At 42.1% G+C, this 26,499-nt stretch overlaps 3 protein-coding genes and 1 long non-coding RNA gene across 8 annotated transcripts; 3 read left to right on the top strand and 1 right to left on the bottom strand.

Annotated features, from left to right (window-relative positions):
• The first annotated feature begins 1,779 nt into the window (after window positions 1–1,779).
• Window positions 1,780–9,623, top strand: LOC125312667. Its single transcript, XR_007196745.1, has 3 exons — window positions 1,780–1,790; window positions 8,711–8,713; window positions 9,278–9,623. It is a non-coding gene; the product is annotated as an uncharacterized LOC125312667 (long non-coding RNA).
• Window positions 6,039–20,457, top strand: LOC115745293 (RAP domain-containing protein, chloroplastic). Of its 3 annotated transcripts, none has more exons than XM_048270961.1 (4): window positions 6,039–8,096; window positions 8,182–8,264; window positions 8,590–8,695; window positions 20,447–20,457. In XM_048270961.1, exons 1-3 carry the CDS (start codon window positions 6,269–6,271, stop codon window positions 8,659–8,661), a joined length of 1,983 nt encoding a protein of 660 aa, XP_048126918.1. In that variant the 5' UTR covers window positions 6,039–6,268; the 3' UTR covers window positions 8,662–8,695; window positions 20,447–20,457. The 3 variants fall into 3 exon arrangements, with proteins under 3 accessions (XP_048126918.1, XP_030536624.1, XP_030536623.1); XM_030680764.2 differs by lacking the exon at window positions 20,447–20,457 and adding an exon at window positions 9,037–9,623 and having other exon boundaries at window positions 6,064–8,096; XM_030680763.2 differs by lacking the exon at window positions 20,447–20,457 and adding an exon at window positions 9,023–9,623 and having other exon boundaries at window positions 6,064–8,096.
• Window positions 10,706–13,785, top strand: LOC115745300. 3 transcript variants are annotated; one of them, XM_030680779.2, is made up of 3 exons: window positions 10,706–10,932; window positions 12,001–12,945; window positions 13,406–13,785. In XM_030680779.2, exons 2-3 carry the CDS (start codon window positions 12,007–12,009, stop codon window positions 13,409–13,411), a joined length of 945 nt encoding a protein of 314 aa, XP_030536639.1. In that variant the 5' UTR covers window positions 10,706–10,932; window positions 12,001–12,006; the 3' UTR covers window positions 13,412–13,785. The 3 variants fall into 3 exon arrangements, with proteins under 3 accessions (XP_030536639.1, XP_030536638.1, XP_030536641.1); XM_030680778.2 differs by having other exon boundaries at window positions 10,707–10,932; window positions 12,005–12,945; XM_030680781.2 differs by lacking the exon at window positions 10,706–10,932 and having other exon boundaries at window positions 11,989–12,945.
• LOC115745294 (protein FRIGIDA) lies at window positions 19,323–25,475 on the bottom strand. The gene is made up of 3 exons (XM_030680766.2): window positions 24,566–25,475; window positions 20,502–20,674; window positions 19,323–20,398 (listed from the first exon to the last, which is right to left on the bottom strand). Exons 1-3 carry the CDS (start codon window positions 25,392–25,394, stop codon window positions 19,568–19,570), a joined length of 1,833 nt encoding a protein of 610 aa, XP_030536626.1. The 5' UTR covers window positions 25,395–25,475; the 3' UTR covers window positions 19,323–19,567.
• Window positions 25,476–26,499: the final 1,024 nt, after the last annotated feature.

Below are 26,499 nucleotides of genomic sequence, written 5' to 3'. Positions count from 1 at the left end.
ATACCCACGCGCGCAGAAGAGAGAGAAAGTGTTGAGGGGGAGGAAGGATTTCAGGGGGTGGATGGACGGTGATTGGATTGTGGAGACTGATGTGGGGTCCTCGCATGCCCATGGTTCCATTCTTGAACATCAGTCCAGTCTCCCCTGGTGATTCAATACACACACCTTTTGACCAACTTCACTGCATCGCTTTGCACTTCACTCTTTTGCGTTCTTCTTATGCCTCGGAAAAATTTATCTGTTGCACCCGCTGCCTAGACATTCCCAGCTTCCCGCTCTATCGTCAGTCTTGTTGGATTCAAGTCTTGCAGGAAAAAAAAAAAAACACTTTCAATGTAGGAGGCCAATTTGAAGAGAGCGCGTCTTTAAAATCTTTCGGCATGTTGGAGCCATCTAGATACACAAAGATTGGCTTGAACACCACATTACTGTTGAGATATACAAAAAAAAATAAAAAAATAAAATAAAAAAATGGTCGTTCATATCGTGCCACGTAAGACATTCGACGTGCATATCAGCGATTTCTAATTAAAATTGATTAGATAGGCTGAATTGACAGAAGATGAAAAAGCTTAGGGCCAAATTGACAATTTGATTGATGGGTTTGCTCAATCGGTGAGGGTCATCCCAATCGTCGAAATCCTAGTTTTACTTTGAAGGTAGAGTCGAACTGAAGCAGGAGTTAAAAGCAGGTCGGGAGATGGCCAGAGCAGCAAATCAAGTCAGATGGGAGATCAATGCACTTAATCACTGAAGCCTCAGCCCACGCGAAGAAGAGGTACTGGAACCTCCTCAGTAGAGAATGTTAACTAAGGTTGCGAGAATTGGGCTGTTAAGGCCCGTAGAAAAAGGCTTTGCTTCCTCAGATTGAGCCTGCATTTGATTAACTGTGTTTATTTTGGTCTCGCGTGCTTGCTTCGATTACGATAATGTCGCAACAAAAGTCAATTAGGGCTGAGCAGCTTACACTTCTTGTTATATCTAATTCCCTTTTTCCATTGTACTGGGATGTCAAATTGGGATATACAAAAGTTGTTTCTATGAGCAAAATTAAGGGTCAACATATGCAACAAAATTACGCACATGTGACAGTGGAATCATAGCGTCTGTCGATTATTTTGAGATGTGGCCAAGGTTTTTGGTTGGATGGCCCGGTCATCAATCAAAATCTCACCCTCTTCATTTGAAAGTCAAAACGATTGTCCAACTGCCGTGTTAGACTCAGCATGTTTCCGACTTGTTTAATCGGGACGGTGGGCGAAACGTATAGAGTTTTGCCCATTTTGGTGCCCACGCAAGCAGAGTTACCGAACCCATTGAGCCCACACCTTCCCCGTTCTTTGACTGTTCAAGGGCCTCGTGTACAAAATGAAGGCACTGCCACTCTTTCATTCTCTCGGAGACCCCTCGCACCTTAACTGAAATGGAGGGTCTGATCCCCATGGTGTGCAAGGCGATCAAGCGAAGCAACAGTCGGAGACGCTACAGGTGTCTCTCGTCAGGAGCCGTGGCGCAGACTCGCGACCAACCCGGCTTCAATCCCGATGTCGTCGTCCTTGGAGACAGTCCTCGTCATGTCTATATGACGCCTCAGTATCGCGTTAAGGAGAGAAACGGTGGCCACCGTAAGCTCGAGTCGTGTGGGGGCTCTCCGGCTTCCTTGGATGAATGTGAGGGAAAGAATAAGGATGATGATGGCGTTTTTCGTAGACACCATCATAGTTCAATGCAAAAGCTCGTCCGGTTTAGGAGCCAACAACAAAGGACGTTCTCCTCTTGCGTGACTGGAGGTTTCGCACGATAGATATGGACTAGTCTACCGTCTTCTTCAAGTGAAGCCCACTTGATGTCTGAGGGTAAAGAATTTTTGTTCATGCAGTGATGGCCTCTGGTTTGTTTAGTAGGACAAACAGGTCCTGAGTGTCCTTGTATTATGGGTGACATTTCACATGAATTTGGCTTGTTAGGGATCACAGGAGCTGCTGTGGAGTTTAGAGTCTACTACACTTTGATGAAGGTGTTTAGCCTTCTTATAAAATAAGAAATTCCAAATAAGGACATGAAATTCTCTCATTTTCTTAAATAAGGGCAATGTGTCTCATTATTTTAAAGAATGACCTAATGAAGGGTATTATTGTCATTTACTTCTTTTTTTTTTTTCCTTTTGTCCCTCTTCCCTCCTCGGCCATCGCCGAGCCTTGTCGATGGCGGTGGAGGTCGTAGGACTAAAGCGAGAGCTGCCCTCACAAGGCCAAATAGGGATCGCCCTCGCCCGGGTTGGCAAGGCTAGGTGTCGAGCATGGTCGACCCTTGCCCCCATACCCGACGCCGGCAAGGGCGGCCCTCTACTTAGGTTGATGATTGTTGGGGAGGGAAGAGGAAAAAGGAAAAAGGAAAAAAGAAAAAGAAAAGGAAAGGAAAAGAGAAAAATAGAAAAAAAAGATAAAGAACGAAAATGCCCTTCGTTCATGACCTTTTTAAAGATAATATGAGCATTTCATGTTCTTATTTGAAATAATGTCCATTTTAAATTCATACTTGAAAAAATGAGGACACTTCGAATCTTTTATTTAGAATTTTTTTTTTCTTGTAATACGTTGTCGCATGTCAACATATGCGGCAGCTTTATCTGTGGTCACCGTCCTTGGGACACAAATTGAATTGCCCAGCATTAATTTGGCTTCATTCGGTTGTCGTGGTATAAAGTAATGGGTTACATAACAGCCGTTCCACTCATTTATTCAGCGATTCACTTTGGAAGTGGAAGCCTCTAGATTTGGCTTCTTACTGCTGCTTATTGTCTCCCAAACATTTTCCCCTTTGGCTGATCCTACCAATTGGGTCAGTAACGAATCCTAGCACATTGAGAAATCTCTTTTCTCTCTCTCTCTCCTCCTCCTCCTCCTCCTCCTCCTCCTCCTCCCTTCAGCCGCCTCATGTACGACTGCCACGCCTACCCCGCCATTGCTGCGCTCGAGCCTAGCCACCACCACCGCCACCGCCACCGCCACCTATCATGCGACCCACCAACTGCTGTCATCAGTGCTTTCCCTTCTCCGTGTTGTTCCACCCACCATTCTTATCATCATCCTCTCTGTCTTTTGTTTCCTTTCTTTTTCACTTGCCTCGACCACCGGGTTCGGCGGCTTCTCCATGGCTCATTTGGAATGGAGAGAGTGTAGGGGAAAGTTCAAGGGATGATTGAGGGGATTTAGCAAAAATGAGGCGTCCACGAGATGTCATTCCGTGACAATACATCGGACTAACTAGAGAGATGGTGGATCTCCATCTATCCTAACTGGCTAGGGGCCTCACGCAACTCGCCTAGAGCAACTCACTTGTCCAAAACCGTTAGGATGGTCACTCCTCCCTCTTCCTCTCTAAAATTCGTTTCAATTCTCATCCTTCCAATGTTGGAACTGAGCTTGAGCATACCTTAAACTAGTAAAATTGACTGTAGATTTCAGGAAAGAGCAAATGCCTTGGACTTTTACCTAATTATTTTTAGGATGAATAAGACCCATAAAGTAATGAACGATTAATTAAGAAAAATGCTAATTTGAATCGAGCGTAAAAATAAATCACTTTTGTCGTGTGACCACACAAATCTATTTAGAAATTCCCAAACTCGAATGAAAAATTTTCCCACCCCAAGGACTTATGAACAGATAGTTCAAAAGTAAAGTGTTGGATTCAGAAGAGTGGACACGAGCTCAACTCTCGAAAAATGGTGAATGCATTTCACGAGGAGACACACATTTTTGTTCGTGTATGGAACTCAACCATGGGCATTTCAACTTGCAGTTATGAGGCTCCTGTTTAGCTTTATCCACCCACGTCTCTTGCCCAAAGGAAGGGCTCTTTGCGGTGCGCCATCAGATCAAGTGCATTATCACGTTGGTACAAGTTTGGGGTGACACTACAGGACATGGTTTTCATCTTGGCCTACTGAACAGGAGAACATCATGGTTTTGCTGAACGAATTCATCAATGATTCGTGTAACCATGTGTGATCTTATTACAGTCCATTCAAAAACAATGTGCAAACTTAAAGAGAAGATGCCAGATTTCGAACAGTCATTAGCAGACTCGTTGCACCCAAAATCCAAAGGGGAAGGACGCATCACGCATCCCATGGTGTAGTAGTCAGAAAAAAAAAAAAAAGTGTTTGTTAAATGATTCGCTCACTCACTCACTCACTCCTCCGTAAAACTCTCTACATGTCACCGAAGAAAGCGAGAGAGAAGGAAGAGAAGAGAGAAAATCGAAAGGAGAATCAACGCGAGCGCAAGGCAAAACTGACCCAGGGAGAAGTCTCGCCGGGTGCCGAGGGAGGAGAAGCTGAATGGTGCAGAGGAAGTGCCCCCACGGAAGTGTTCGCTGATGGTCATCTAATCCCAATCCCAGACCGACCGTTCCTCGGTTAATTACGTATCGAGATGAGGGATTAGATGGCCATCAACAAAACATCTCCATGCTCTGCAACGCGGGACTGGACCCAAGATCCCCACCGCTCCTTGAGCTCTGAGCTTCCATGGAGGATACGATAGGGGGCGCAAAAACAGCAAGAAGAGAGAATGAAGGGATGGATTCTCTACCTTTGATGGGGAAGAAGCATATTCTCTCCAGTGTCTAAGAATATACCCTCTCTCCCTCCTTGCCCCGGCTGTTCTTATTGGTGGGAGCAATGGATGTAGGTTTGTTTGATTTGGAAGACCGTGGGCCTTTTTTGTTTAATATTCTCATTTGATTATATTTGGGGCAAGGAAGACAATCGGACCGATTGAATCGAGAATCGTCCAAATTGGATGAAGGTCCAACTTTTGGGGCACTAATTAAGTTCCTAGTTTCATATAATTGAAATAGGTGATTTTCGGTCCCGTTCTCGATTTCAAGGGAAACCAAATCGCCCGGCCTGGACCGATTTTTCTTATCTTTATATATATATATATACATGTAAACTTAATGATCTACTTGTTAGTTTTTTATCCCTCAAATGTATACTTAATTTTAATTAGTATGTCAAAATTAAAGTCCGTGTTGGTCACCCCCACGTACAATTCACTGTTTCTATTGGATCTCTCAATTTCGACATGTTTTATGGGACTGCTTTGTTCTCTTGTTAACTTGATCTTGATAATTTGGACCGTGTTGTTCCTTAAAGTCATCATTAGTCAATAAAGTGCTTTGATTAGCCGCCCATGTCGAGGGGTGAACGATTTCAAATTCCGTATGCATTCCACTAAGAACTTGAAACTTACTTTGTCATAGGTTCCGGGGTCATTTCATGTTTCGCTATTGCGATGAATCATTACTTTTAATGAACACTAACCACTACCGATATTTAAACACACTATTAAATATGAAACATTAATAAAGTAATAGTTTTAGTCATAAATATTGGAGAAAATGGAAGCTCATACTAGATTTTCCCGATTACATACTCATCATTGGACGCCATGAAATACCACGGGATAGTGCGAAAGCATATACCAAGAAAAAACGTGAAAACTTATTAGAACCCGAAACCTACTCGTCAGAATAAGTTTTTCAATTTTTAGAACTTCAAACCTACTCAGTACTCACATATCATGGATTCTAAAATTGAATAGGTTCTTCATCGGTCCAGTTCCCTGTTTCAAGTTCCAAGTTCTATCCTGGAACCATGCTCACCTCTAAATTGCCGAGTCATTTTTTGAATATGAGATTTAAAAAAAAAATTTGGTCATGTCAGTTTTACATGGCAATCCATAGGGTATGGAATTAAGATGTTTAAGCTCGAATTTTGATCCTTTTTTTTTTTTTTGGCGTCGAAGCTCGAGTTTTAATCCTTGAAATTCAACAAAATCAACACTCTATGCCAGTGCTCTACAAATTTGGGTTCGGCCCAACTGAATCAATGGGCCTGGGGCCCGAATAATTTGGGTCAATGCTAAAATGCAAAAAGATTATTCTCTGAAAATACAAAATATAAAATGATAGAAGGGGTGAATTTTACAATTTACAAATTGCAAGCTCGCTATGCTATACTTATACTGTGTCTTGTTAATTGGAGCATGCCATTGCCACCTCAACCTCATCCCTGGTTTCATCATCGTTCTCGAAGTGAAGAGCTGGGCTGCTTGCTAGCTTGCTTTCGGAGCCTCCTCCTTCTTCTTCATTGCTGCTGGTCTCAACCTCGTTTTCTGCGGTTGAGAATTGGACCGATCTTTTCCTTTTCCGTAAGTTCCTCGTTCTTCCTCTTTCGCATTCGCAGAAGCTTAAGGTAATGGAGGGGTTATGTAACCCCACCCTCCCTCACCAGCTGTTGTCAAGACCCTTCACTTTTAGCCCAACAAAATCATTTCTTGCTCTACCCTTCTCGAATTTGAACTTGAGAAGTCGGGTTCTGCACCAGAAACCCGAGACCGGTCCCCTTTCAAGAAACTGCTCGTGTTTGAGCGTGAGTAGAGATGATAAGGATAGTATTGCTACCTCCACTGATGTTAAAGACGACTGGGAACTGGAATTTCTTGGTGAGATTGACCCTTTGGGCTTTCAATCCCCTAAAAAGAGGAAGAAACAGGACGAGTCTAAGCTTTTGCGGGACACTGATACAATGGAGTGGTGTGCGAGGGCTAGAAAGATTGCTCTTAAGGGGATTGAGGCTCGGGGACTTTCTCGTACTATGGAAGATTTGGTTTCCATTAAGAAGAAGAAGAAGAAGAAGAGAAACAGCAGTGAGAAGCTCCGGAATAAGTCGAAAACCAATAAAGAGGACGTGATTGACCGCGATGGAGAATGGGACTCGGATGTGGAATTGGAAGACATCGGGGATCTGGAAAATGATGGCATTGATGACTTGAGGAAGACCGTGAGTACAATGGCCGGTGGGATGTTCCAGGAGAAGAAGGGGAAAACAATGGCACAGTTTGTCCAGAGGCTATCTCAATTCTCGGAAGCATCGTCGGACCGCAGGAAAGAAGTTAACTTGAACAGAGAAATCGTAGAAGCACAGACTGCTGAAGAAGTTCTTGAGATCACCGCTGAGATGATCATGGCGGTCGGGAAAGGCTTGAGCCCTTCCCCTCTGTCCCCCTTGAACCTTGCTACTGCACTACATAGAATCGCCAAGAATATGGAGAAAGTCTCAATGATGAGCAACCGCAGGTTAGCCTTCGCCCGGCAGCGGGAGATGTCGATGCTTGTGGGTCTTGCAATGATGGCCTTACCAGAATGCTCGGCTCAAGGTATATCAAATATTTTGTGGGCATTATCTAAAATTGGAGGGGAATTGCTTTACATTTCAGAAATGGATAGGATAGCAGAGGTGGCCTTGGCCAAGGTGGGGGACTTCAATTCTCAGAATGTAGCAAATATTGCTGGCGCTTTTGCTTCGATGCGACATTCTGCTCCTGATCTCTTTCCAGAATTGTCTAAGAGAGCATCCGGTATTATTCACACTTTTCAGGGGCAGGAGCTTGCTCAGCTGCTGTGGGCCTTTGCTTCTTTGAATGAACCTGCTGATCCTTTGCTGGAATCTCTGGACAATGTCTTTAGGAATGCCAACCAATTGAAGTGCTGCTCTCGCGAAGAAGTCGGTAAGAATAATGAAATTATCGGCAAGGGAGGCGTATCGGATCTTGAGCTAGATGGAATGCTGGAGTCTCCTAATCTGAACCTAAGTAGAGATCAGCTGGGTAACATAGCTTGGTCCTATGCAGTTCTTGGACAGCTGGATCGTATATTCTTTTCCCACATTTGGAAAACTTTGGGCTACTTCGAGGAGCAGAGAATGTCAGAACAATTCAGGGAAGATATCATGTTTGCTTCTCAGGTTCACCTTGTGAATCAGTGCTTAAGGCTGGAGTACCCACATCTTTGTTTGTTCCTTCCTGGTGATCTCGAGGAGAAAGTTGGTCGAGCAGGAAAAACTAAAAGGTTTAATCAGAAAGTTACCTCGTCATTTCAGAAAGAAGTTGCACGTCTCCTGGTAAGCACTGGCCTTGATTGGGTTAGAGAATATGTCATTGATGGATACACATTGGATGCTGTGTTGGTTGATAAGAAAGTAGCACTGGAGATTGATGGACCAACCCATTTCTCAAGAAATAGCGGTGAGACTCCTCAACAAATTGAAACATCTTCTTTTTGGATCTCGGGTCAATTTCTTCGCTTGAGTAGTGCTACTATGTCATGCAGGAGTGCCCTTGGGACATACAATGCTTAAGCGCCGGTATATTGCTGCAGCTGGTTGGAATCTTGTTTCGTTGTCTTATCAAGAGGTTTGTCTCACTGATTTTCCGAATGGTAGTGGAACATCAGACATTTATTTTCACTAATAAATAATGGAAATCCTTGGAAAAGTGACTTAGAAATCCTGGAAACAATGGTGAGTCTTGTTAAAAATATCCAAATTTGTAGTGGTCTAGACATTTGATAACAACATTCTTGCAAAATGTTGCCATTCCTTTTCCATGCTATCTGGAAGATACCATAGTGTTTCTAGAAATCCTATTTCATTACAAGACTGGACTGTATTGGTCGATTTCTCTATTTATATCTCAGGAGCTGATATTGCAAAATGGTTTTCTTTGTTGTTACCTGTAGTGGGAGGAACTTCGGGGTGATTTCGAGCAGCTAGACTTCCTGAGAGGACTTCTTGAAGATCATATACATTGAGCTGAAATCACGCTGTGTAGGCGTCGCTGTCAAGGTATTTTGTTAGAAGTTCGTGCTGCAGTGTCTAATTAAGTCCTGGATTTAACTTTCTATACTCGAAAACTTAACCTCTTTGGGTGTATGTATTTGACAAGAGATGTAGTCTACATCTGAATTATTCATAGTTTGAGTTGTTGAGAATCAATTTCTCAGCATCCCTTCCCTGCCTTCTTGAACCGTTAACGAATGAACCTGTTGGAAGGCTCTATATGGGAGTAAACTTTTGTGATTCTGCTATGAAAGCTTGAATCGAGGAATGACAATTATTTTAGCGTTCAATGCCCTTGGTTCTGACTTATGAGGCTTGGTTAGCTAATGTGAGCATTGGATGTGCAGAGCTGTCTGAAGAAAAGGTATCAGGAGCATCATTATTGCCTTGACATTCAGCCAAAAGATTTTGGCTCTGCTCCACGAGACATGATTAGGGGGAGAGGGACCAGTTATGCAATTTGAAGCAATCCTGTCAACAAGCAAGAACGAACTGCCTATCTTAAGAAGAACAGACATCACATGTTTATGACAATAACAGGATATGTTGACCTATTGTCTTCCATCCGACTCTCCTTATTTTCAGCAGAGATGTGAAATGCTATCTTCACATCCTACGTCAGTAGTAGACAAGGTAGTCCTGAGATCAGATAAATAGTTTCAGTTTCACCTGTACATGTCTGAGTGCTGTATCGATAACTGGCTGATGTCCTACCATCTGCATAGGTTGCCTAATGGGATATGTTATGCTTGAGGGACAGATAAGGCATCGGCGGGCTGAGCCCAAAGAAATGTCCTTTTAATAGCAGTGGTTTACCTGAAGAATAGAGTAGCTGGGCATTTTCAGTTCATCGTTCAGAACTTAATATTGTTGAAGGCATCAGTTTATATTAGCATCTGAACATTTGTTTTGCTGGGAGTTTTTTATCTTTGTATATGTATTGGCTTTGCTGTCAGCCTGCGAACTATGCTGCAAATGTTGCATCGTTCTTGCGGGGCCGCTTTACCAGTTGATAAGCAGACACCCAGCTTGCATTTTGTATTGATTTTTTATGGGGGTGGACTTCTTATAACTGGGAACTTACTGGACTGATCATGAATAATACTGAGAGGGCTAACTATTGACTTTTCTGGTGTTGGTTGGCAGAAGACAATACCGTGTTGGAAGATTATATTTCTCTCTGCAGGCCAATGTAACTGTCTCCCCCGAGCCGTCATCTAGAATAGACCAAGGTTCTGTCCAGATAAACAATGTCAAATATGCGTTACCGTCTATCTGGACGACTGAGCATTTCAGGCTGACGAAATGGCCACAGAGGGTGTGCGTGCCGTGGGAGAGTGAATGAGCTCAGCTGCAACCAAAGTACTGAAAGAGAGACTTTAAGCTCTTGCGTATGGGATCAGGCTGAATGATCTCCGGGAGCCCAAAGTTAAATCCCCGAATGCTAAAGAACAAGAAATGCCAATGTAGCTAAGTTTTATTTGAAATAATGACATAAATGGTCCTTAAATTTGGACTCAATATATAATGTAGTTTCTGCACTTTTAATTTATGCAATGCGATTTCTAAACTTTAGCCAAAGATATAATGTTATCCCGAAACTTTAATTGTTCATCGTGGTCCTAAGACTTTTGATATATGTTCTTCAGCATTTGTGAACCTTTCACTTTTGAATTATATCAAGATTTTTTTAATGTTTTCCTTTTATTAATTCAAGATCAAGAATAATATTAAACATTATCGTGTAATCTGTAAGTTAAATTAAATATATTTAAAAAGTTTAGGAATCATATTGGATAAAGTAAAAAATTTAAGAATCGTATTACATACTAAATTAAAATTCAACGAGCGTATTGAATAGATTGAAACTTCATTAATCATGTTGCGGATTGACGCAAAGGGTAAGGGAATCTTTTGCGTGATTTTCGCGCTCTATTTCAAGGACAATAAGCACGACAGACTAGCCATTCTAAATGGGGCCATGTGTGCGCGTCTTGTCCGTGTGGAGAGAGTGAGTGGTCTGGTCGGCAACTCCGCAAATGGCGTGACATTTATTACAGCAGCAGATTTATCACCTTAATCTGCCATCTTTGTCCTTTTCTTTCCTTCTTCGCGAACTCTCTCCTCTCTGTATGAAACAATAACAACAATCCGAAACCCAAAGTCACTGCACGCCTTGGTCGCTCGTTTCAGATCCTGCAACCCCAATTTCTCCTGCTGTTTGCGAGATCTTTGACTTCAAGGTACGTACTTGTCTGTTCCCCCGTCGGTCCCATGACTCTGCTCTGCCTTCATCCCATGTCTGCCGTCGTGATCTTGCTCTGTTTTTCGCGTCATCTCACTGCTCTGCATCCAGATCTGCTTCACAGTTGAACTCGTTCGATTTCTCAAGCCCGGTCATGTTCTGCTGTTTAGATCTTATCCCATTAAGGGCTTCGGACCACTCATCGAGTGTATCAACTCACTCGTTGTCGGTTGATCACTTGATTCATATGAGTTGCTGATGCAACCGGATTCTGTGCGAAACTTTGAAGTGAATCTAGTGACTTGCTCACGGCATTTGTCATTTTGAATGGATTCATGCGTGATCTGCACTGTATCTTCTTTCTACTCAGTTTAGTTGTTTATGGGATCTTGAGGTCCGAAGTACACCATCACATTACACATTTCTTGTCCTAACCGTCCCCCCTATTCTGCTGCCCATTTAATTGTGTTGCTCGTCATAAATCCCGACTTCTTCATTTCCAAACTTTGGTGCTCTGCTGCTGCTATCCTGGTATTCATGTCAACTTGCGGATCTCGGGACTTCTTGAGATAGTATTTGACTTGGGAAAGGGGATTGTACACGACTGTGCCGCAGTTGTAATTGCTTTCTTATAGTTTCGCCAATCAGCAGAGTAGATATGTCTATTGGCAAGTCAGAGTTTGGATTTTCTATTTTGCCTACTTCTCTTTGTAGTCTCATTGGGGGTACAGTTGAAGTTCAAGGGTTTTAACTCCCCAATTAGTATTTTCTCCCTTGATTCAGCAAAACGTTGCCTCACCCGAAGTGATCATTCATGTGGCATTTGCATTAAATTTGCATTTCTTCTTAGTTAAATTGTTTTCTTATGATAGTTGATTGTACCCTGTCACGGTTTATCCTAAGTCTTTCGTTGTGATTTGTGTGAGGCGCTCTTTTTTTTTTTTTAAAGAATTAGTTTTCTCATAGCTTATTATCTATTTTCTGTTTCATGCGATCTTTGTTGATTCCTGACTAGATTTTTAATTTTCTCATAACTTCGTTCACATTCTGTGTGAACTGCTTGAAGTAAGGCATGGCATCTTCCGACCAACCTGAAATAGTGGATAGGGATGCGAAGGAGAAAGCGAAGAAAGACGAGAAAGATGAAGGTAAGGGCGGGTTCATGGGGAAGGTCAAGGGTTTTATTCAAGACATTGGCGAAAAGATCGAGGGAGCTGTTGGATTTGGCAAGCCAACTGCAGACGTCACTGGGATTCGCATTCCCTGTATTAATCTTGAGAAGGCAGAAATAGTTGTTGATGTTCTGATCAAGAATCCGAATCCAGTTCCAATACCTCTTGTTGACATAAACTATTTGATTGAGAGCGATGGAAGAAAGCTGATTTCTGGACTAATCCCTGATGCTGGAACTATCCGTGCACATGGAGAGGAAACGGTCAAAATTCCAGTTACCTTGATATATGATGACATAAAGGGCACATATGATGACATCAAGCCCGGAAGCATCATTCCCTACAAGGTTAAGGTTGACCTCATCATTGATGTGCCGGTCTTTGGAAGGTTAACTTTGCCACTCGAGAAAACTGGAGAAATCCCCATTCCTTACAAGCCTGACATTGATGTCGAGAAAATACATTTTGAGAAATTCTCAGTTGAGGAAACTGTTGCAGTTCTTCATTTAAAGTTGGAAAACAAGAATGACTTCGACATGGGACTTAATGACCTTGATTATGAGATTTGGTTGGCCGATGTGAGCATTGGAGGTGCGGAACTCTCTCAATCTACTAAAATCGAAAAAAACGGAATCAGTAAACTTCTGATTCCCATAACCTTCAGACCAAAAGATTTTGGCTCTGCATTGTGGGATATGATAAGGGGGAGAGGCACAGGTTACACCATGAAAGGAAATATTAATGTCGACACACCTTTTGGAGCTATGAAATTGCCCATCAGCAAGGAAGGGGGAACTACCCGCCTAAAAAAGAACGATAAGGACGACGATGAGGAGGAGGTAGTTAATCTGTTGCCTTTGATTTGGAGCGCATTCATTTTGTACACCCTTAACGTAAAGCAGAGATTGAATATTGATATAACATCTTTCTCCAATGGCACTGAGCTTCTATGTTTCTGCTACTTATACCACTTCTCATCACACCCAGAAATTCTCATTCTCTTTCTTAATTTGCTGGGAAACAATTTAATGTCCTATTTTTATCCTTTTCAATTCTTCCAGAAAACTGAGCTTTGAGCACCTCAACCTTTAAGTTCTTCCTCTGGAATTGTACTCTTGCAAACAGAGAAACTCCATCTGAGGCATGAATGAGTATTTTGCTGGCAAAGTAGATTGTGTGTAGTAGTGGTTCTGCACAAGTTTAGTCTTATCTTTATCCCTCCATGTCAGAGCATTTGTTGCTGAGCTTCTGAAGTAGCTTCTTGTGGACAACTCTTAATGGAACTTGCTACTGTTGCAGGATTGAAGATGTTCTCAGGAAGATAATTATTTTGCCTGGCAGAGTTCTACTTGGAGGAGAGATTATGTGGCCATTTTCTACTTGAGCTGTCAGCTTCTGGTCTTGGAAAATGTACTTGTTATATCAGCTTATAAATTTGCTTATGTATGTAAGTTCCGACATATGCTGCACGGTGGCACTGTTTTTTCTTGCATAGCCACTGCAACAGTTGGTGTCAAGACAGCAATGGCATGTATTATTAAGAACCTCTATGAGGGTGTGTGGACTCAATGACCAGATGATTCCGTTTGTCAGACTGCATTGGGCGAATGAGAGGGGGCTATGAGTCACCGTTGCCGTATCTGTTTTAGATGCTAATGAATGTAATAGTATTTGCTATATAAGGAGTGATGGCTTTATTGGTTTCAGGTGATCTTATTGATCTGATGGAGATGCTTGTGGCTGTTGGTTTCTGCGGAATTTGTCAAGAGTGCATACTCTCATAGCCGAAACAATTCTGGAAACCAGGGCATCTAGACTCTTTGGTCTTGCTACTTATCTCGACTGAAATGTGAAAAGTATCTATCTTGTGACCCTTTAGGTAGGTCTTGTGGAACGGAAATCTTTTAATCAGTTCCTATGTGCATCGTATGTTTTACATTCATGTTCTCAGAAGGTAGAGATTTTGTGGAAACTCCTGACCTCGTTTCTCGATGTCGATGGTTGTGTCACTTTATTAAACAATAGTGACAAATCACATGAAAATATGTTTTGTTAGGACCTGAAAGACTGAGCGAGCTAGATTGATTGATTTACAGTTCAGTACGATGGGCAGCAAAAGGATAGGGCATGGCTAGTTCTGTGTAGCTCTCCAACATTAGCTGTCGCCTTCCAACATTACGGTTCTTGCCCTCTCACACAGAAAGAACAGAATCTAAGGTTTACCGACATTTCTGACATGGTAAGCTTCGCCATTTTTGTTTGAATCACTCGATTTTTTTAAGCACTGCTACAGTTGGCAATATTTCCATAGCGAAGTAGGAAGTTCCGCTGCAGTTTCAAAGCGTGCGCTCTCCCTCCCGAGCTTGAAATAGCCACAATTCCGGAGAGGGTGGGTGCAATTCCATTGGGTTTTACAGGGAAGTGGCATCATCTCGACCCCTCCACAGTAGCTTATGTCTGATATCAATATTCAATGGACTCCACAGCATTTAGCAACCGTTCTGTGCATTTGAGATATAGATGGAGTTTGCTGCCGACTCTCCCAGAACCAGTCTGCCTGTCCATGAAAGTGATGATGATTTATACAGCTGCCGGCTCTGTTGCATGTAGTCAACTGTCAAGTGATAGCCCTAAAAAGGGCAAATTCCCATGAAACATGCTGCATGAGTATCGTACTTATTATGAGCACTACACGTGAGGCTGTCCAAATGAGGAGGAAGTAAATTCAACAACCCTTGTCATTGAAGTAGATTACAACCCACGAGTTTGTAGAATAGCGTAATCGAATAACGAACAAGCACACGTTAATTTCAATTCTCCAACATCGCTTGTAGTGTTTTGTTCGGGAAATGCTCTTGTAGATCAAGAAGCTCAGCAGAGCGAACATTTGAAAGCCTAGCTGAGGCCGAGAAGCCTTGCGAAAAATTTCTGTGGGTGGAGAGGACGGGTTTCTGAAACACATTCGTTTGGCCGTTGTTTCTCTCAAGATAAGATGATTTTGAATCTCCACTTGTGTAGCAACAATGCTGAGGAGACAGCAGATGTGACTAAATCTTGTTTCTTAAATCCACCACTTGATTTTCTAGTTTGGTTGAGCACTTGATGAAGTGTACATGTTCAACAGGGATGACTGATGACCCCTCCCCCGTTACGTACACTTCTTGCCCTCTCAATGTTTGCAAAGGTCAGAAAAACAGTATGCGTGCTTCGATATAAGAGGGAAAAGTACGAAAAAAGTCCTAAAGCAATTGCATTTGTACAAATTCAGTTATTAACCAATGACACGGCCGGCGCTGATGTGGCTATTTAAAAGAAAATTGTAATTTTTTTTGAATTTTTCCTTTTTTATTATTTTCCTTTTCTTTTCTACGGTAGTTGGTTGGCCATAGGCGAGGATCGGCCTTACAGGGCCACATTCGGGCGAGGGAGAGGCCAGCCCTTGCCGGCCATGGCCTATGGCCGTGGCCCCCGATTAAACGAAAAAGGAAAAGGTAAAAATAAAAAATAAAAAAACTATTAAAAATTATAAAAATGCCCACGTTAGTGCCGACCGTATCACGTAGGACGGATATCATCCATGTCGGTGATTTTCGATCTAAATTGGTCAGATGGACTGGATTGATACCATGCAAGGAATGTTTATGACTAAATTAGTTCACTTGAAAGGTAATACAATAGGTTTAAGACTTTTTTGATACTTTTTTCCCTATGCAAGAATCAAACGGTAGCTCCTGAACTGTCATAATGTAAGGCTGCGATATTGTGGATCAAGAATTCGTCTATTGCAGTTCTCTTGTTATAAATCTCAACTGTTTCTCGAAACCATTTTGGGTCCTTGTGACTGAACCGGCATTTTGATGAAGAGCAGCCGGCTGCTATAAGAAAAGTCATACGAATCAAGAGATTTAAACGACCAAATTGACATCTTAGTTGCGATAAAGGGAAGAAGACAAAGCAATATTAAAGGGACCAAAAACGAACAAAAAATAATGGAGGTGGTGGACTTAAAACATGTGAAGGTGCTTCGGGTGGAACGAGATCCAACATGGCGCATGCTCATTGTCATTCCCATCCCATCTCACCTTATCATAACACGATGGAGAAAATTGAGTTTTGGAGGGCCCGCCTGATTTCATGTGGAACGGAAGATGTCCACCGAGGATTTAGGGTGGATTAGGGTTTCAATCTTTGACCAGAAGAGAGACTAGACATTTTACCAATTTAGGCAAAGCATTCCTTTTTTTTCCCTACCGCCTCCTTGTTGTTTTGTAACCTGGTAAAGAAAGCTACAAGCGGTTTTCGTACAAGTTGATAAGATTCTTTTGCCATTTGCAGATTTGAAATCCAATCGTTTCCATGGGAGATGATGCATTGTGATTACAGCCACAGCCAGAGGCAAAACTTTGTATCGTCTTACATCCTGAACACATTAAAGCAACCGACAGAAAATCAAACAATGGACAAGATGGCCAATTCGGTTTGGACGTTTATATGGAATTTACTCCAGCTGCTAATTTAGCTAATGGGTAATTTGTGAAAGGATAAATTGCTTCCTTAGTGTTAGAAAATCTAACTCAAAAGTTATTGTCAAGCGAATGCAAAGGATCCGTTTGTGAAGTGATGTATGACAATACTTTAACATTTAGAAAGTTAGTATTTACTACAGGTTAGTATTTACTACATGTTGTGCTCCCGCACATCAGCCTGAACCTGAAGCGGCAGCAGCAGCAGCTCGTGGGTTTGACTTCTACTCACCGCTTAATGAACATGCAAATGCATACACAATACCATATGAACATACATTGAATGAGATTGGGTCAGTCCTAGGCTTTGCTTTTTGCCTTTGTTTAGAGAGAGAGAGAGAGAGAGAGAGAGAGAGAGAGAGTCCAGGGGAGAAGAACGTTGGGGACAGAGACATGACAATCGCACTAGAGCCGCTGTTTTGTGCAAAACAGCCCTTTTGTCTTCTCAAACTTTGAAAATGCAATGCATTCACCTGCTCTCTCTCTCTCTCTCTCTCTCTCTCTCTACTCAACTATTTTTTCCCAAAGTGTGAAGCCACATCTTACAAATGACTAACTTTTGCAGGAACCGTCCTCCTTAAATTCACTGGCATTGGTCTCGTTCTCTTGGTACAAGGACACAGGGAGGGGATTTCGAGAGGGGGTTTCTCAGAAAACTTGCAACTGATTCTTCGTTTCATGCCAGACAAGGTATCTGCTACTGACACTCTTTTCCTCTTCTTTGCACCTCCATTGATAGTTCGACCGCACGTTGGTGTCTGATCCGTTGTGATGTTCCTTGGCCCCAAAAAAGAAAGAAACCAAAAAGGAAAGGAATTTTATCCTGTTTCCATGGATCCCTGCTACCCCCAACCAGCTGCATATGTATAGTATTTGTTCTTGAACTTCATGAGCTCAATGTCGGATGGTTTCTGGCAACAAATAGGGCTCTCTATTAACTCCTTGGAATGGCAGCATAAGCTTTACATTTTAATCTTTGTAAATGCTTTGTATTGCATGAGGCGAAGTCAAGGGAAGCAAATTCTTTTTGTGATCTCCATCATCATCATCACAAGGAAGAAGTTGACTGAATAACTAGAGTAGGATCGAGCCATTCAACCAGACTTCTCATCCCACGTGAAGTTCGTAATCTGGGTGCATCTTCAAGTTTCATTTGGGTCTATCGGTTATATGGCCGATGAAGATCCCTTTCCATGTAAAAATTGTAATTTGCTGACCGAAATTTTGGTTTCATTTGGATTTAGTTTTGGTCAGATCGAGCGGTTTGGGGAGGCCTCGGAAGCTTGATGAGTGTCGAACTTGCTAACCCAAATGCGAAAGTATTGAAAAGCATAGCCATCAGCCAGCAACTCCAACGGTTCATGGACACGAGAGAAAGGAGGACATCTACTTCAATTCCTGGAAGGAAAAAAACCGACCACAGCAGTAGTAGTTCCTTCTCGATAGAATGTAGGACATTTTCGCGAGCGACGACACATTTCAGCTTGGAATGGATGCTCTTGCTCACGTGCCTGACGGCAATTCTGCTGATACTACCGCTCATTCTTCCGCCGTTGCCTCCCCCGCCTTCCCTGTTGCTGTTTCTCCCCATTGCCATCCTAACTGTGCTCATGATATTAGCTTTCATGCCATCGAACATTAGAGATTTGACCTACACGTATAGCTAAGTCCAATTTGAATTCGTCATGCTTTTTTCATTTGCTTTACTTTGATTTTTGAATTGTTAAAAGAGGAAGGGAACTTGAGGCAAAAATACTTTCATTCAATCTACCATCAATTTTCAGCTCTAGTTAATGTACTAGTGCCCATCATACTACATAACAGTATTTATACGGTTGTTTCATAAGCTATAACAATTGTGCTTTCCTGATGGGAAAGGAAAACGCGGTTCTCTTGCTTGAGCTCGCATGCATACCTAAGGATCCGTAAATCTTATGATGTAAGCACCGTCCAAAAGAAAGAATTTCTTCACAAGCAACACTAATCTCAAAGTACGGATAGTTATATTAATCACGAACAATACGTCGGTTAGGTAAAGGATAGATAGTTATAATAAATCAGCACAAAAATGATGATTAATGAAGCTTGTGAAAACTTTTTGTCCACAGGGGGTAGAACCGTATCACTTGAAAGAGCTCTGCTTTAACATAACTAAGGTCTAAGGTTCGATCCCCGGCAAAAGGATCGTCATTAATAAGTCATACGAATTTTCACCATCATAAAAGATTCCTCACTTTTTCAGCCTTCCACAAAGTTCAAATCGCTATATACAAATTTGAAAGCAGACATGGCAGTAAGGTAACAAGAGAAAGGGAGAGCTCATGGTGATAAATCTCCTGCGTAACACAACAGACACCAACGCTGAAGCAGCAAGGCACACACCTATGCATTCATGTGAGTCCCACCCAAAAATGTAAGTATGCCAGCAGGAGCTGCATGAGCCAAGTCAGGATTGCTACCCTGCAGTAAATGACAATTAAGAGCCCAAATGAATTTGCATCTTCAGACTTCAGAGCCTCGATTTCCTCACGAAGTGACTTTCATTGCAAAACAGGAGTTCAGCTCCAGTTATTTCTCAACCATCCTACCACCTACTGTAGCTTAAAAAGTCCCTTTGATTGAGTTTCCTTTCCCCGTCTATCCGCCTGGAAAGTTTGGCTTTGACACCAAGGATGACTTAATGTCCCAATATCTCGAGTATGCCCACTAACAGATAGCAATGGTTTTCCTAATAAAGCAAGTGCAAAGTCCTGGACAAGATTATGATCGGTATCAAAGCCACTGCCCATTGCCTCAAAAGCACATTGATCCCTGAACATGAAAGACGAAGACCTACAATTAAGCAATCTGGATTCGCTCAGCACAATGATGAACCTTGTGAGCAGTCAGGACGGGAAAGACAGGACCTGCCTCCCTGGTGAATAGTGAGAAATGCTGCTTATGTACGACTCCGCTCCATTATGGTATCAGCAAAACCATATAGATCAAAGTTTGAACCATGATCAATGGCATTGCTGGACGAAAATTTTGGCAGGCCTTTGAAACCTTCTAATGAGGGGTCATAGCGACCAGTTCCCGGAGATGTATACCTCCCAAGGTTTCTTTGCTCTAGCTGGTCCCGATATGCGGCATCCCTAATCACATATTGTCCAATTGAAGCATCGTTACTATTTCCTACAAGTCCAATCCTGTCAGCCAATCTATCTCCACGGAAAGCAGCAGATTCACCTGCAGCCATCATGCTGATTCCAGCAGAGATCCTACCTCCAACTCCAGCAGAATGCAAGGCATTTGCACTCTGCATTGGGGATTTCAAGGAGGTTTCCGGCATAGACCCTCCACCAGATCCAAGAGATAACAATGATGCAGCAGGATAACTCCTACCATGCCGGGAGAGTCCATTGTCAAAAGAAACTATTGGTCGTGAACCATCATCATACAAGCTCCTACCAAGTATACGACTATTGTCCTTTTGCTCTTGGAAACCCAACAATGGGTGAGAAAAGTGGGGTGCCACTTGAGGCGAGAACTTCGAGCGTTTAGCCTCATGACTCTTAAATGTTCTCGAGGGTTCCACAACATCAATCCTTCTCTTTGAAACTACCTTCTCCTTCATCTTCTTATCAATGTCAGCAGCATCTTTCTCCAACTTCACTATCATTTCCTTTAACTGCCATCCGGGAAGTACTTCTGCAGCATCCCAATTATGATCTTCCAAACATTTCAATGTAGATTTTAGAGCAGTCAATTGCTTTTGGGTCACTGCCTTCTGCAAAATATTATAATATTGAAGCATCAGTGAACAACCGAAATGAAGCAAGATCCTCAACAAATATCCATCAAAGGCGCAAAGAACAGAATTGAAAACCCACCATAGCCATAGGTGAACTATGTGCTTTTTTACTGTTGTCGCATCTTTCTTTAGCTTCCCTTAAAAATGATGTCAGAATTGTCCGAGGGGGCAAATTACCCTCTACACCGAAACCAACAGAGACATCAACAGCTTCAATGCTCATCCCGATCTTCATCATTTCCTCTAAGACATCTGCAACCCATTAAGAAGATCATGAGATGCTTTCAACGAGCTAGGACAGTGTGAGTCTCCAATTTATTTCTTCAAGTGTTGGCAATCCATGATAAGGACGGATATGGCAACAATGATCATAAACTTTCAAATTTCAATCTTTGACTAATATTCGACCAAATAAAAAAAAAAATCTTTGACTTATTAGACAATTGAAATTTTGGAGGTAACATTTTTCTTTCACTTGGGAACTCATTTGCTTCAAAACTAACTAACTATCCCTTTTTAACTGTCATTCTCCATGTCATTGATCATATATTTTTCTAACCAAATCAACACCTCATTACATTCACAAGTGCACCATTCACAAAGATTCGATGAATATCACAATCAATCATTGATAGCAGAGCGACCATATTCAATGAGGCTAGAGTGGACAGGTATTAATGGAGTCGAATGACTATGCAGATCTTGTAGATTGTGCCATTTAGATGAGCTCCAACTCCCAAACTCCTCCTTTTAGGCATTGGTTCCCCTTGTTAGTGCAAAGGGAAAATGTAACCCAGTGACAATTATTAAAATTCATTTGACAGTAAGAGAAAACACTATGCTGTCACGGAGCCAAGCCACTGCTCATAAAAGCTTTTAAATAACCTTCTATAAGGCTTGGCAGAGTGATTTTAAAGAAAATGCAATACTTATTTCTGATTGATCCAATCAATGACACAACTTTCATCAAGCTTGAATTATGCTGCATTCCAAAACTGGTTGGCCAACCAACATACAGCCGATAGAACCATTAGTCTAGCTGGAGGCTTAAGCAAGCTAATTACTGAAATATTGGCCATCCGATTAAAGTTGCTGGGTCAGGTGAACGTTTCCCAGAAACCCTCAGTTTTGGTAGACAGACTTGTGGCCAAAATATGTATGCATAACTTACCAAAAGCAGGCATTCCAGGTTTTACATACAGATAGGATATAAAAAATTGTGACTGGCATTTCTTCCTATATCTGTTAGGCTGAATGCGTCTAGGGTAGATTAGGCAATGCTGGATGTATCTGACTCTACCATTAGATTTTCTGCAACGTCATTCTATTTCGGGAAGGTTTACGTCAAGGAAATCCATCGTTTCCATCTTTTTATATCATTCTCATCAAGGTTCTTCCAAATCAACAAAAATCTGTTGGACGGTCCATTGCTTGATTCAAGGTTAGCCAGCATTACCGAAAATACTTCCAATAAGGGCATCCAACAACAAACATGACATAAATAGGCTGAGATTAAACCAGAAGAAAGTGGTCACAAAAAAATATTTACAAATTTACCATGGGCGAATTCAACAAAGAATTGGGATAAACCTTTAAGATTAAGAGATAACAATAAGTGATTCTTGCTACCAGAAGGCTCAAGATAATCAACTCCAAAGTTCGAGGATATGCATAACACATGCCATTTCCAATGGTAATTTGTATGGTAGATTTTTCTTGCCTGTTTCAATTGCCATAATTTTAGTGGCTACACATATTCCTGTTTTTCCCCTTTTGGTAGAAAGAAACACCATCAAGGTCACGAAAACGGAGGAGAGCAAAGAATGAGCGGGGACATATAGCAGTCGGAGGACCACTACAGCGTTTCCAAAGAAAAAATTTCTTTCGATCAGTGTTTAAGGGGGTAATCTACATATATACACTTCCAGAAATGACCGTGCCTCTGGTAAATAAGACAATGGACAAGGTATAATTTGCATTATGCTTTGATCGACATTGTTGATTCGTTGTCTTGTAAATGAGTCCTTTATGGCTTTGAGATCGTTTTGGGTTTGAGGCTCTCTTGTAAATGGGTAGACACGCCGTTGGTGCCTCAGTGAAGGTCTCTTCATTTGTCAAAAAAATAAGAAATGGAGAGATTCACTCTCGGTCTTCACCCTGAATTACAGAAATATCCTCATCTACATGATTCACTCCCACTATTAGAGCCCTTGATCCGTCTGACCTAGAACCCCTTTCAACTGAAATGTGATTTGGTCTTTCCATGATTTGAAAGGTTACCCACATTCAGTTTCACAGCTTTGCCCATCCAGCAAGGAACACTCTCTCTGTCTCTCGCTCTCTCAGCGCAAACAGCTTCCCGAATTATTCTATCAAGAAGCATAATCTAGTCGATGCCCAAGAGGAGAGAGAGATATTGTTGATCCGTTGTCTTGTAGATGAGTCCTTTTTGGCTTTGAGCTCTTTTTCTAAATGAATCGGCACCCCCTTGGTGCCTCAGAAAATCTCTCTTAACTTATAAAAAAAAAAAAGAAATTCAGAGATTCTATCGCGGTCTTCACCCTGAAATTACAGAAATATCCACATCTACATGATTCACTCCCACTTTTAAAGCCCTTGATATTTCTGACCTGGAACTCCTTACTGAAATATGATTTTTTTTTTTTTTTGGTAAAGTTACTGAAATATGATTTGGTCTCTTCATTATTTGAAAGGATCTCTCTCTCTCTCTCTCTCATGGGCATAGACTAGATTACGCTTCTTGACAGACTAATTTGGAAAGCTGTTTGCACTGAATCTTAAGGAAGGAGGTCTAAAGTGTTAATCTCGTCAAAACCTGCAAATCCTTTTTCCTCGGTTCAAATCTGGGTGTCATGGTCATTATGGAGGAATCCTTTACGAAATGAAGTGAGAGGCCCGAAGATAGGGAAAAGAGTCGAGTTGATCGGGCTTCTGGAGAAGCAGAATGAAACTTAGCATGATTAATAATAGGGAAAAAACCACCAAAAACCCTGAACTATGCCAACTGTGACACATTTACCCTAAACTTTTTTTTGTGACACCAAAAATCCCAAACTTTTACTCATGTGACACATTTACCCCAAATTTTTTCTTGTAACATTGAAAACCCTAAATTTATACCCGTGTGACATATTTACCCCAAAATATTTTTTTGTAACATAAAAAATCCTAAACTTATATTCGTGTGACACATTTACCTCAAAATTTTGAGGTAAATGTGTCGCACGAATATAAGTTTGGAGTTTTTAGTGTCACAACAAAAAGTTTGGGGTAAATGTGTCACACAAGCACAAGTTTGGGGTAAATGTGTCACACGCATACAAGTTTAGGATTTTTTGAGTCACAAAGAAAAGTTTGGGGTAAATGTGTCACAACGGGCATAGTTTAGGATTTTTGGTGGCTTTTTCCCTTAATAATATCAGGCCAGGTCTTATAAAGATCCATAAGTCAATGGTGTGTCCAACTATCATCAACTATGGATTCGAATCTAAGAAAAATTCTCTTCTAATCACTGGACTCCTGAAGTGTATGAAGGAGTGCATTTCGGCCCTTCCTTTAAGGGGTGGTTGTATAACAAGTGCATATTGTCCACTGGAATGACTGTGCATTTTATCATATACGATCAAATAGAATTATTTTGTTGTATCTAGACTAATAATAATTAAACATCTTAAGGAGGGAGGTCTAAAGCCACAGTCTCATCAAAACCCACTTCCTCTCTTTTCAGACATCACTTCAAGATGGGGTTTTTTCTCTTGTGTTGATTTTTTTACTTAAATTTGGTTAAATCACAGTTCCCCATGTGGTTTGCCTCAGTTTTGCCACTTTTGTGCCCAACTACAGCTTCAGTAGGTAGCGTTCTCAAGACCTTTGTTGCTTCCCCAGTTGTTACTATAAAGTACAAAAAGAAATCACTTTTTATCCAACAGAGAAAGAAGTGAGGAATTCTCTAGCCGACAACGAATTCCATTAATGACTGGTCGTGAATCTCTTCTTCTGTAGTGAAAAACACAGATTGAACTAGGGGTACTAATCCTAGAACAGACAAGTCGAACTATTGCACCCAGTTGTTAAAATAGAGAAAGCACCAATGAGTGAAACAGAGCAAGCACAAAAAAGTACCAGGAATGCGAGAGCGTAGGAATGGGGAACGCAGAAGCGCATTGCCGATTTCCTTCCAATTGCTGAGCCGGAGCAAATGCGCAACATCTTCACTCTTAAAAACGCTAGGAATGCCGAAGGAAGCAATGAAAAGGAGCAAGCCGCGAGCATCACTCTCGCCGGCTCTGGATACCCCACCCTCGACAATCAGCCTCTTCCTCCACGCGATGGCGGACGACTCAGCCTCTTGCTTGACCGAGAGAGCAGCGGGATCCTGCTGCACGCCCAGAGAATCGGAGAGGAGGAAGAATTCAAGGACGAGGATGGCGGCGTGGCGTGCGGAGATCATGGGGGAGTCGTGGGTGAAGGCCTTGCTACCCTGGAGATAGAACCCTCCGACGCAATCGTAGACGAGCTTGGGCACGTCGGGAGCGCAATTCTTGAGGGCAGGAGGGACTTGCCGACGGAGGCCGTCGACATCGGACAAGTGGGCGGCAAGGTAGCGGCGGAGGCCGCGGCCGCACATGGTGTGGCATAGCTTCTCGAGCTCGGACTGGGCGGCGCTCGCCGGCAATTCAGGTGCCGATTTGGCAATCTCACGCAAAATTTGAGGCGGGGATTTCGATTGATCGAGTGGGGCTGGGGCTGGGGCGGGGGCGGGGGTTGGGGTTTGGGGTTGGGAATTGGATTGGAGGAGGAGAGTGCGGGAATCGATGGCGAGGTGGATGGAACGGAGGTGATCGTCGAGGTCGTGCAAGCGGCGGCGGAAGGTGTCGATGGCGGAGGAGAGGGTGCACAACTGGGCCACCGACTGCATCACCACCGAATCCGAATCCTCTTTGGGCTGCATTATACGGGAATTCACACACACGGTGACTGACTGGAACTGAAACCCTAAAATTGGAACTTTCTTCTGGTTTTCGAGATTTTATGCATGTCGATTCGCTTGGCATCTCATCCTCAATAGTCCCCGGCTCGTTTTCCTGGTGAATAGAGAGAGAGAGAGAGAGAGAGTATTATTGATCACACATCTCGATGCGAGGCTCATATTACTTGAGAAAATTTCCAAACAAGAATTCAAAGTATCCTTGTTTTCTTAAATAAATAGCTAAGATAGACTTTATTTCAAATAAAATATAAAATACCTCTTATTATTTCAAATAAAGGTCTAACCAAAAAATATTTTCGTCATTTAATTTGTTTGATTTTTTTTTCCTTTTTTCTTTTTTTTTGCCTTTCCTTCTCACCGACCTCAAGGGCGGTCTTGCCTAGGCAAGCTGAAGGCTTTCCCGACTAGCCTCGCCCACACTAGATCTATGTGAGGCCGCCGACTAACAACGAAAGAGAGTGCCGAAAAGTATGAGGTAACACAAATGAGAACTTCAATGGATAAAACACTTGACACCCGTAGAAATTCGCCTAAGGGAAAAGAGCAAAACAGAACAAAGATAATAATTTGTGAAATCCATCTAGCCTGTCTTTATTCATGGGAAAGAGACTAAGCAATTAAAGACATAGAAGCTAGAGAAGTAATAAAATCCTAGAAACTAGAAAATGCATTAACCACCTAGAGACTTGAATTTGGAGAACTACAACACGTTTAAGACCCATTAAACTCGAATTCGTTCATCTCCTTGGGTAGCTCTATAGACACCTTGGAAGATCAACAAACATTAAAGGAAATCATCTAGAACAGCTCCCAATTGATATGTAGTCTATAAGTAGTCTCGGAATCGACACCGGCTTGTACATCGACAACGAGGAGCTTGCCGGTAACTTTGGAGATCGGTAACTCTTTTGCATTACCAACATCTTCAAGGAATACTCCATCATCAACGAGAGCCACCCGCAAGGGTGGCTTCACCTAGGCGAGGCAACCCTCACCGGTGATTGATGGTGGGCCACAGGCAAGAAGGAAGGGCAAAAAAAAAAAAAATGAAAAATAAATAAAAATA

The sequence above is a fragment of the Rhodamnia argentea genome, chromosome 1 (genome assembly GCF_020921035.1).
Source record: "Rhodamnia argentea isolate NSW1041297 chromosome 1, ASM2092103v1, whole genome shotgun sequence".
NCBI classification, from domain to species: domain Eukaryota; kingdom Viridiplantae; phylum Streptophyta; class Magnoliopsida; order Myrtales; family Myrtaceae; genus Rhodamnia; species Rhodamnia argentea.
Note: the sequence above shows the minus strand (reverse complement) of the source record. Positions and strands in the feature narration are given on the sequence as shown.

Excerpts from the sequence above, each read along its gene's own strand:
- LOC115745293 (XM_048270961.1), top strand. The coding sequence starts at position 6,269 with ATGGAGGGGTTATGTAACCCCACCCTCCCTCACCAGCTGTTGTCAAGA. Across the intron at positions 8,097-8,181 it reads CCATTTCTCAAGAAATAGCG|GAGTGCCCTTGGGACATACA; the intron begins GTGAGACTCCTC and ends TATGTCATGCAG. Across the intron at positions 8,265-8,589 it reads TTTCGTTGTCTTATCAAGAG|TGGGAGGAACTTCGGGGTGA; the intron begins GTTTGTCTCACT and ends TGTTACCTGTAG.
- LOC115745300 (XM_030680779.2), top strand. The coding sequence starts at position 12,007 with ATGGCATCTTCCGACCAACCTGAAATAGTGGATAGGGATGCGAAGGAG.
- LOC115745294 (XM_030680766.2), bottom strand. The coding sequence starts at position 25,394 with ATGCAGCCCAAAGAGGATTCGGATTCGGTGGTGATGCAGTCGGTGGCC. Across the intron at positions 20,675-24,565 it reads CCTACGCTCTCGCATTCCTG|ATGTCTTAGAGGAAATGATG; the intron begins GTACTTTTTTGT and ends AATGGGTTGCAG. Across the intron at positions 20,399-20,501 it reads ATAGTTCACCTATGGCTATG|AAGGCAGTGACCCAAAAGCA; the intron begins GTGGGTTTTCAA and ends AATATTTTGCAG.